The following is an 11,239-nucleotide window of genomic DNA, read 5'->3' on the forward strand; positions in this document are numbered from 1 at the left end:
ATTACCGGTATCAATAGAAAGTTTAACAAGAGCATGTTAGAAGTGGGTGAAGACGTACAGTGTGGTTGATTCAAGTGATGAACAAAGGGGAGCAGTTTTTACGCTGTGTTTGGATTGAAAGAGACTAACCATAGGTGCATGAAAAACGAGCGGAGTAGGAAACAAGGGAGGCGGTAGTGATCAAAGTTCCTTATGATCGCAAGATTGCTAACTTTGAAGGCCTCGGTATTAAAGGATCAAAAGGGTAGCAAGGACAAGCCATGGTTCTGGCCAAATGTGTGGGCTTGTTAACCCTATTGTTTTTCAAAGAACTTAGAAAGACGAGAGTATAAGTATAACAAATCAATGGGCTTGTTAACCCTATTGTTATACGTAGGGGTGAGTACGGTTCGGTTTGGGTCGGTTTTTGACTAAAACCGAAACCGAACTGTTATAATTCGGTTTTTAAAAACTAAAACCATTGGTTTTTGGTTTTTTCGGTTTCGGTTTTTTCAGTTTGAGTTTATTTCGGTTCGGTTTTAGTCGGTTTTTAACCACTTGTGGTTTGGGTCAAATTGAGATTGAAAAGTTTATAAGTTTATACCCTATAATTACACCCTAATTAATTTCAACAAGTTTTCAAAACAATAATAGCAATAATAACACTACAACAATGACAACAAATCCATAAAAGTTAGTTATACAAACTTCAAACGAATTATTATAAATATATATAACTATTTATATCTTTTACGCGTTGTTTAATTATACATTTATCAAAGCAAATCAATCTTGTTGTGTATTTTCACTTAAACATATAAATGATAATATTATATGCACCTAAAAATGTAAATATATTAACATATTTACCAAAAATTAATAATAAAATGATATAAATATAAAATAAAGTAAACAATATATATTTTTGGTTCGGTTCGGTTTTTATAGTTCGGTTGTTCATTAGAAACCAAAACCGAACCATAACTTTCGGTTTTTAGAAAACCAAAACCAATGATTTTCGGTTTTTAGAAAACCAAAACCAATGATTTTCGGTTTTTATGGTTTTTTCGGTTTTTGCTCACCCCTAGTTATACGTATACTAAACTGCCTCAAATATTAATATCATGCTAAGATTTAACCTTTGATCTCCTTAAGAGATATGGACGTGTTTGTTATTTTAACCATTAAGTGACTGAATTGATGAAATTACTGAATGAATAAATAATACGGAGTATATGTATAAATTAAGTCAATACAGTTATTTTTTGTCTATTAAGTCAAAAAAACAAATATTTTTGATGACTTAATGAATTAAGTATTTTTGATTAAATGATGAGTTTTTTTATTAAGAGGTTAAATAAACACCACCATAGTCTATACCAAATGGGCTAATCCCAAATCAACATTAGTTTCTAATTATAAATCGTTTATGTGATTAGTCATTTTCTTACAAATTGTTGATCAATTGTCCCATGAAAATTCTTGAGGCAGTTTTTGCTTCAAAGATCCTATATCTGCCTTAAAAGCTGTGTCAAATATTCTTAGATAATAAGATGTAGGATTTAAGAAGAACTAATGAAAATGTGACGATGGTTCTCACCAGAGTATAAATATAACAAATTTGCTTCAAATTTTTTTAAAAGAAAAACCAATATGACAAACTAAAATGCTTTTATAGAGAAAATTTTTAATATAATATATACTGAATATAGAAGAAAAATATTAATAAAAAGCTGAAAAAAATATTTTTGTTAAAAAATCTACAAATCACATAATTTACGATATTAGGGAACTAGTGAAAACGTGACGGATTTCACGGAGATAATTGGATAAGTAATGAAAAATAAACGAAATGATGAACTTTGATGCAAAATGAGAGCTTATAGATATTTACCTACAATAAAAATGAGTAACGGTCCATTTCATTTTATATGTCCTAGTTTAACTTTTAAATTTTTATCTTCTGAACTTTGAACATAGTTATTTTTAGTTATGTTATATAATATTTGATATAAAATATATGAACGGATTAAGTTAATAATATATACTTTTTAATGATATAGAGGAAAGTTAGTTTGAGAACCCTTAAAAAAAAAAGAACGCGAGAACCAATCCTGGCCATTGATTTTGATCTTGATGATATTTATTTTTCTCTCTCCTCATTTTCACCCAATTCATTCAAATGGTTTTATCTCACAAACTGTACATCGTTAAACGAAAAAAAAAGCATGGGTAGTCTTAAAATTTCGTGCTCTTTCATTAGAGATGCGACTTGATATACTTTTGACAAACTTTTAAATTTTAATTTTTTTTTAATTTTTTTTTTAGCGATAATCCTACACATGTGCATGACATGTGTAGGGTATACATCATACATATCCTACACATGTGTAGGTATGGTATGTCCTACACATGTGCAGGTAAAAAGAAAATTCGAAAAAAAAAAAAAATTTCGAAATTTAAAAGTTTGTCAAAAGTATATCAAGTCGCATCTCTAATGAAAGAGGACGAAATTTTAAGACTACCCATGGTTTTTTTTTCGTCTAACGATGTACGGTTTGTGAGATAAAACGTTTTGAAAAATTTGGATGAAAGTGATGAGAGAGAAAAAAGGAGATGAGATGTATGGCCTAGATTGGTTCTCGCGTTCTTTTTTTTTTTGATGGTTCTCAAAATAGCCCACCCCTAATAATATAATATTAATCAACTATTATATAATAGATAAAAAAAATATTTATGGTAAAAAAAAATATTTATGGTCAAAATTAAAAAAGAAAAAACTTCCTTAGTTAAACTAAAAATTTAAATGGGGTCAGTATCATTTTTAAAACACATGGAAGATTTGTGATAACAACACAAAGAAAATAATTTACTGGAAAGTTACACTAGCAAATCACAACTCGAGTCAACCAACTCAGTTTTCTTTTTACTTTCCCCTAAATTGTAGCTCCTCAAGACCGCCACAAGACTAGAAACCCTTTTTACCTCAATCAGCAAATCTAAGAAAAAACAAACAGGTGGGTTGTCGTAAATGGGCACTTTAGGAAGAGCAATCTATCTAGTCGGATCTTGGATCCGGGTCGCCGGCCAAACCGTTGATCGTGTCGGCTGTACTCTTCAAGGCAGTCATCTCTTTCAAGAACAAGGTTTTAAACCCCTTCAAACCCTCATTTTTGTATTGCCTTTTATGTGTTTGTTGAAATGCCTAAAAGAAGTTCAAAATAATTTTAGGGTTGGAAATGAATTTGAAATGATGGGTTTTGTAGATAGTCTTGAATTTGAAGTTTGTGGACTTGAATGGGGTCATTTTGTTGATAAATTTATGAGCTTTGTGTGTCTGTATGTGTAGGTACTGTGTGTGATTTGTATAAAGATAAGGATGTGAAGTTTTAATTTTTTTTTCAATCTGTTAGTTGTGGTGCTCTTGGATAAGTAGGTGATTTTGGAGGTGTAGTTATGTGTGTTTATTATCGCTCGATTATTTGGAATTGTAGCAAGTTATGCTTAGCTTTTTACCATACGGAAAGGTTGGGTCTTGAATTATATCATCTGGTCGAACAGTTTTGTGTTTTTGAATCGTGGCCGATTATTTTATTGTAAACGAGACAATTGCAGTTTATAGCAAGCATTGTTTGCATACCATGTCATTGACTTTAAGAATAAATGGTGTTATACTGATTGCTATAATGGTGACTGAACTCTGAAGCTAATTATCTTGGATAAATATTTAGGGTAAGCTTTGTTAATTGGTTGTTGTAACGCATAAGTAATCTGGTTTCTTTTTCATCACTTATTTTGTTAAAGAAATTTTATGATCGTGACAATTTGAACGCAAATGGACCCATGCTATGTACTTCAGGGAAATATTACCAGTGAGCTTGTCAACTTGCTTATGGATAATATATGAACAAATAAAGTAATTTTGAGGCATTTGGATTAAAGGTTGAATTCCGTTTGCATTTAGAGTGTGTTTTATAATGCTCTAATACCTTGGAAGTACGTACATAATAGTTCAAAAATTATCTTCATTGTAACTTTTATTTATTTTATCCTATGTTTCCATGATTGATTTTTTTGATAGTGCATCTTCTGGCTGAAAATCTCAAATCAGTCACCTTGTCTTGTGACTTCTACCTTTTGCTACCTTTTGACATTCTTGACTGTTGGTGTATTTCGTTTATCGTTGTGGTGTAATTTATGTTTGTTCTTTATATCTCACATGTTATTCATACTATAGTGAAATCTTAAAATTGAACTGTATTAGCAACTTAACCTTGTATCTTACTTCAGTGTCTAGGCACAGGACGCTGATGAATTTATTTGATAAAGACCCCGTGATTGACAAAGATGCGTTTGTGGCTCCCGGTGCTTCAGTCATTGGAGATGTTCAAGTGGGGTGTGGTTCCTCCATTTGGTATGGATGTGTTCTTAGAGGTAAGCAACAAATCTATCACCAAACCTGTGTGGCAACCTTAATGTTTTCTCAACTTTTTCTCTATCTTCCATGGTGTCAATACTGTCAATGCTCCTTAGCTTTTGTTGTCTGTTGTAATTCTTGATGTATAAGAAATATAAATCTGTCAGAAAGTTGTAGATGAGTCCAGGTTCATGGAGTAAGGTGAAAAGCCAATTGTTATATCTTCCATTCTTTTTGGTCATCTAGTCGCAGTGTCATACGTAGTATATACTCATTAGAAATTTCTGGATTGTGTTATATTCTATAGCTTTAGGTTTAAAGTTCTATGTTGAATTTAGAATGGAACTGAATTATTTATAAATGAAGGCTACGTGGCTATTTATAGCACACAGCATGATAAATTTCAAAAAGAGTGTAGGATTGTCCTGACATGTAGCTTTGTTTGTATGTTGTTGCCAACTCACGTTCTTGCTTCTGATATCTTTGTTGGCTGCAAACTTGGGTTTGATGTGGTCTTCAAATTATGGGTTAATGATATTTTGATTAATTCTGCAACACTGATCTGATCATGTTAGGTGATTTGTGTGTGTACGAGAGAGAGAGAGAGAGAGAGAGAGAGAGAGAGGGGAGGGAGCAGAAACATAGTTATATTGTACAATGTGAACCATAGAGATAGGGCATTAGGGGCCTGCATATTTTAAACTCAGAAGCTCTCCGGCTGTCCACACTAAATGCACCAGTTTTTGTGTTGTATACTTCTAAACTAAAGACAGCATTTCCCTCTCTAGGAAGACTATCTGAATGGCATCTTTGCATGTTTGTAAGCGTTACAAATAGATGTGTAACATAAATTTTGACTGGAATTCTCTATTATCATTATTGAGGGGCATTTAAGTTTTCAATCCTATAAACACTTTATGTTAATTTAAGTGCGGTGTTGCGTTATTTTGTGGAGGGAATAAGAAACTAAAACCTTATCTGATTTTCAAGGAGATAAATTTTTCTTGTTGATGGTGATGTAATCGTTTGTCTGTAGATGGCCAATTTGTTTGAAATCAATATCGCTCGCCCCATGCAACCTTTTTTAACTTTTCGATTTTGTCTCTGTAGTTATTAAACACATTATAGGAATGTGAGTAAATTAACAATCGTGAATCCATTGCCATGTTTCAGATGTCTGGTTGTTTAGTTACGCAGCTTCATATAGAAAGAGGAAAAATTATAAATAGAACATTAACACATAGAAAAGATTAAATTTTGAAAACATAGAAAGCAAGAATGTGGTTACATATTCCTCTTTTTCTCTCTATCCTCTGACATGTGCTCCATCTGTAGGCGATGTGAACAGTATCAGTGTTGGATCGGGAACAAACATCCAAGACAATGCTCTTGTTCATGTAGCCAAATCTAATATAAGCGGGAATGTTATGCCAACAACAATAGGCAACAATGTTACCGTAGGTGAGTCTTGTTGGTCTGCAAAATGTGAACCATATGTGCCTCACTTCTTCCTCATATTCATCAATTAGTTTTCAGTTAGAGCCACAATTATGTAGTGAAAACTGTAAACAGGTCATGGTGCTGTCTTACATGGATGTACTGTTGAAGATGAGGCTTTTGTTGGCATGGGCGCTACCCTGCTTGATGGAGCTCATGTTGAGAAAAATGCAATGGTTGCTGCTGGAGCCCTTGTCAGGCAAAATACAAGGATTCCTTTTGGAGAGGTTTGTAGCTTCTTACTAACTTCTGTAATATTGTCAGGCACACATTTATTTCATAAATTTGTAATGTTCTAGAACTGCATCTCTTGAAAGACTTTGTTATGGTAGTGACATTTCCGATACTGCTTTGTATCATTGAATAAGATAACTCTATGTTTCTAGATAGAATTACCTTTAAATAGAGGTGGGTAGATGGTCAGGCGGTGATAAGTCAAAGTGGCTTTAAGTCGAAATTGCCCCATATTTAAGTTAGTTTGACTGTTTGAGACGGGCCAAGTGGGTTTGCACATAGCCCCTTTTTGTCAAATTATTCATAGGATAATAAATGTTTTAGTTATTATTAGAAGAAGATAATTCTTAACGTAATAATGTTATCTTTGAATAAAATGATTTAAGTGCTTGCGTTAAAAATAGGCTTTGGTCATGTTTTTAACTCCATTTTATTCATTTGACCTTTTAGATTCTTTTAGGTGAATATTTAATTTGACACATTTTGGCTGTTTGAGATCAAAGTATCAGACAACGCAAGATGTACTTATTAGTAAATAAATGATTTGAAATTCCACATAACTTACCTATACAAATTTAAAACCATCTCTCCTGTCCCAAGACAAGTTTAATGTTCTCTAGTTCCATGGCAAAATTAGGTTCTCAGATGACGTCTGAGTTCAATATTTAACTCGGCTACTTTTCTAAATCTGAGTTTGAGTCTCTCAAACGCACCCATCACCCATCGCTTTATGAGAAATTGGCTCTTAGGATTAGCCGGCATACAAAAGTGTAAATAATTAAAAAAAAACAAAGAGCAATCTGCATGCAATATACTCTTAAATAAACGTTAAAAGCCTACACTTTAAGTTTATTATCCGATTAAAGACCCTGTTGGTTGGTACTGGTATAACTCATCTGGTAACCTGGCACCTTATCTATCAATAAAGTAGGCCCTTAAACATGTATTTTTGAAAGACTTCCTTAAAACAAAAGTTGACAGAAACTATACTTGCATTTTTTTAGTTTTAAGTAGCTCAATCTCATTTGCGGATTGAACCATAAGAGGCGCTTCCATGTAATTGTCATTATGGACAATAAATTTGCTTTGTTGAATAGGTATGGGGAGGCAATCCAGCCAAGTTCATGAGGAAGCTCACAGAAGAAGAAATAGCCTTCATTTCTCAATCAGCAACCAACTACACCAACTTAGCCATGGTTCATGCTGCTGAAAATGCCAAGGGCTTCGAGGAGATCGAATTAGAGAAGGCACTGCGAAAGAAGTTTGCACGAAAAGACGAAGAGTATGATTCAATGATTGGTGTGGTTCGTGAAACACCTGTGGAGCTTACCTTACCTGATAATATCCTACCCGATAAAGCACAAAAAACCGCTGCTTAAGTCGGTTAGTTTTCCTTTGTTTCGGGCTCATGAATATTTTATGTTGCTGCACCTTTCATCAATAATTTTTTGGGCCAGGCTCTTAGAGTGTTTAAAGATCCCTAATCACGGAGGGTATTGCTTCTCCACCATGTTTGTTGTCAGTGGTCATTGGTAATCATCATGTTTTAATTTACAAAGACTAAAAGAGAGAATTTAATGGAACATTAATCCATGTATTTCTGGAGTTCACCACCAGGTTTGTGTTTCTTTGACTAATATTGACTTTCTATGATATTACAAATACAGTAGGATTTCACTTTTGTCCCCATGATTGGACACAAGCAAATGATGCAAAAGATAGCAAATAAAGAACTGAACAAAATATTGTCTACCATTTTTTTTTTTTTAAAAAAGAAGGAAAAAAAAAAGAACTGATGCAAAAGGAATCCGAGAAATCTTGCAGATCTTTGTAGGGTTGTTAAAGATTATCATAACGACTATTAGACAAAATCTATAGTTATTTCGTGTAAATAGTAGTTTTGGCAAGTTTTCAATACGAAAGTTGGTTGCGTTTTTGATATTACGAAAAGAGCATCTGATACTGGTTTTTCTTTGCATACTATCCGTACATCGAACACATAATGTAGTTGAACTTGAACATCTTTATTACTACTTGAAAGTAATTTAGCATCAAGTATAGTGTTCTGTATATAAAAAAGAATCCATGTGGCTATGTTATATAAGAGAAAGACCGAGAAATATTGACCACAAAAAGAACATTACAGCTTAACTCCATCGCCTGTAAGGTTTTTAACCTTTTATATCATTATCGGTTAAAAGTTAAAAGAATTTTTAAACAATTTATAAGTTTGACAATTACTTGCTCAGTAGATTAAGAAAATCGAACTCTTATAATAATTTGAAGGATGAATTATTTGAGGAATATGGATGAGCCCAAGTTTTTAATAAGCGTAAGCTTAAACTACTAAAAGTTTTGTACGAACCACACCGATGTATTAAACTGTTAATTGATTTTGTGCCATGGAAATGACTGTCAACCACGTTTTATTACCCGGCTCAACAAGGGCAGTCATAATGTATTGTAATCTAGAATCAGCACAACTTCAAGAATTAAGCTTTTGACGACTACATGGAGATGATTAGGGATAGTGTTTGGTACATAACCGTACTGATACCGAAATACCCCGAAACCTAAACACCTAAAACCAAGAACCAGATACCAAACCGAATTTCAAGACTGGTATTGGTTTGGTAGTGGTATCAGGATATTCAGTATTTTACCAACACATTTCCAAGACAAGTAATCCACAAGGAGACGTATTACACGATCAACCACTAGCATGAAGAGGGAGGGGGGGGGGGGGGGGGGGGGGGGGGGTGGTCATTAAGTTTTGTCAATTCAATAAACTAGTCATTGACGTATTAAAGTATCATACTATCATAAGAAGCTGAATTATTTTGATATTTTGTTATAGCTAATGATAACATGTTCACATCGAATTAAGTTCGGGTAAATATAGCAGCTGATTGCCTGGTCATAGGATTCTTATTGGAGCAAATGTTTTAGTACTAGATTTTAGGCCCGTGTCAAATACACGAGTTTTATAAAATTATCAATATAAGAACTAATATATGGAACAAACAAAATATTTATACATTAAATGTAAAAATATACTAAAAAAGGAAAATTGAGATATTCAAATGTTAATACTGAATGCTAAATCATATAAAGGCTAGATGATATAATAGAATTTCTTCTATACAAACTTTTCAAGAGAAACAATACCTTAATTTTGATTACACAATTGATCGAGTTTTCATTGATGTCTTGCAAAAACATTATATTATTTTCGTTAACCATGGTTGTCAAGAACAATATAAGTAGCCTCTGGTTCGTGGGATTTTCAATTATTTCGTTTGTTATGAGTTTATTTGTAGGGTTCAGTTTATATATGAAGAATGTGTATCCTAAATATAGTTTGATTTCACTTAATATTAACAACAATGATTTTTCTAATTATAGTCTAATTACAATTATTGATAACAACAATATTAAAATTAGTTTGATTACAATTAATAATATAAAATATAATATTTATATAAATATCAATTAGTATTAATCTAAATGTTGTAACATCTCCAACTTTTAGCTATATTTTGTTATTAGATATACATTGCAATAAAATTATTAATTATTTTTAAATTGGGTTAAAGTGTAAATTGACGATGTAAAAACAAAAAGTGTAAATTAACTTAGACATGTGTTGATTTAATTTATGTTGAGAATTGAGGGTTGAGATTAGTCAATTGAGATAGGTCAGTTGTCTTATAATATATATAGATTTTTGACCCGTGTCAAATACACGCGGTTTACGCAACGTGGCAACACAAAAAAAACTTATTTTAAGTCAGTATGTAAAAGTATATTTAAAAAAATTTGAGAAATTAAAATGTAAATAATGTAAGTTAAATCATAGGGGAAAAAAAATCACATATCCTCGTTAATCTTTTGCTAGACTTCTTTATAGACAACATTTTTTTTTTTGGCTTACGAACTTTGTCGCATATCAACACCTTAAGATCCTTTTTCGATTTAACCCTTGAAGGTACAACTTTCCGTGTGTGAAAACTGGACATTAATATAGATACAAATCAACCATATATAAAGATTACCCCTGACTTTTGTTTATTGTTATTGCAAATGAAACGACCTTTTGGGAACTTTAGTCTATTAAACTTGAATGTGAATCTCTTATGTTACGGTATTCGGGATATAAGTTTTGTACCTAATGTTGTACCCCGATATCACTTCCGTTTTAATGACATCTTTTCCTAAACTTTTTATATTCGGTCTCATTCCATTACAAAATGTGTTTGACAAACATACTTATTTATTCATCCATATATACGTAGTTAGTGGATATTAAGACAATCATATTAACTATGAGGTGTGAATGTGTTAACTTAATTAAATGTTATTGGTTGTGTAGTTAGCATGAAGCTCTAATAATAATTATTCGTAAGAGTTGTAGCTAATCCCATATATGTTTCCAATTTGGTCTCAAATTACTATTAATTAAACAATTCTATATGTATCTTGTCGATTAAGTTGTAATTTATAACATAAATTTGATCAATTTGTATTTTTATTATTTAAATAATATAATTTAGTCACATGTTTAATAGCTTAATTTAAGAAAATTAAGAGTTTTGATTGGTCAATTGAAGTTAGGTCAGTTGTCTTTTAGTATATATAAAGATAAAGATCTTGCAAAATACCTAATTGTTTTTCATTTATAGCATGCTGAAGTTACCAACTATGTCAAGAAATATAAAACTTCTCACGAATCGTTGTGGATTATGCTTTCACGGCTACACAAAATAAAATTTTCATTTTTCATACGATATATAAATCGGTACGCCATGTGGGTGTAGTTCCGAAAATGAAAGTTATAGAAAGACGCATAGAAACATTTCAAAGTTAGATTTATAGCTATTGAGTTGTGGTCCAGTGGTCAAGGAATTTTTACAGAAGGGATTTTGCTTTGTGTCATTTGGTGGAGGCCCGGGTACGAGTCATGGAACGCATGACTAGGTGAATTTGACAGAGTATTTTGGTTTGACGGACATAACGTAAGGTTAATCGGTAAAAAAATTTGTAGATTTGTTAGATAATAAGTTTGTTAATCAATAGTGAGTAAAATCTTATAATAAATGAATCGAAGTTGAC

The 11,239-nt window shown here is 32.1% G+C and overlaps 1 protein-coding gene across 1 annotated transcript; it reads left to right on the forward strand.

Annotated features, from left to right (window-relative positions):
* Positions 1–2,870: 2,870 nt before the first annotated feature.
* LOC122611213 (gamma carbonic anhydrase 2, mitochondrial-like) lies at positions 2,871–7,764 on the forward strand. Its single transcript, XM_043784196.1, has 5 exons — positions 2,871–3,125; positions 4,270–4,413; positions 5,732–5,857; positions 5,969–6,120; positions 7,225–7,764. The coding sequence occupies exons 1-5, from the start codon at positions 3,011–3,013 to the stop codon at positions 7,504–7,506; spliced, it is 819 nt and encodes a 272-aa protein (XP_043640131.1). The 5' UTR covers positions 2,871–3,010; the 3' UTR covers positions 7,507–7,764.
* The last annotated feature ends 3,475 nt before the right edge of the window (positions 7,765–11,239 follow it).

The sequence above is a fragment of the Erigeron canadensis genome, chromosome 8 (assembly GCF_010389155.1).
Source record: "Erigeron canadensis isolate Cc75 chromosome 8, C_canadensis_v1, whole genome shotgun sequence".
In the NCBI taxonomy this organism is placed as follows: domain Eukaryota; kingdom Viridiplantae; phylum Streptophyta; class Magnoliopsida; order Asterales; family Asteraceae; genus Erigeron; species Erigeron canadensis.

Excerpts from the sequence above, each read along its gene's own strand:
- LOC122611213 (XM_043784196.1), top strand. The coding sequence starts at position 3,011 with ATGGGCACTTTAGGAAGAGCAATCTATCTAGTCGGATCTTGGATCCGG. Across the intron at positions 4,414-5,731 it reads GTATGGATGTGTTCTTAGAG|GCGATGTGAACAGTATCAGT; the intron begins GTAAGCAACAAA and ends CTCCATCTGTAG. Across the intron at positions 5,858-5,968 it reads AGGCAACAATGTTACCGTAG|GTCATGGTGCTGTCTTACAT; the intron begins GTGAGTCTTGTT and ends AACTGTAAACAG.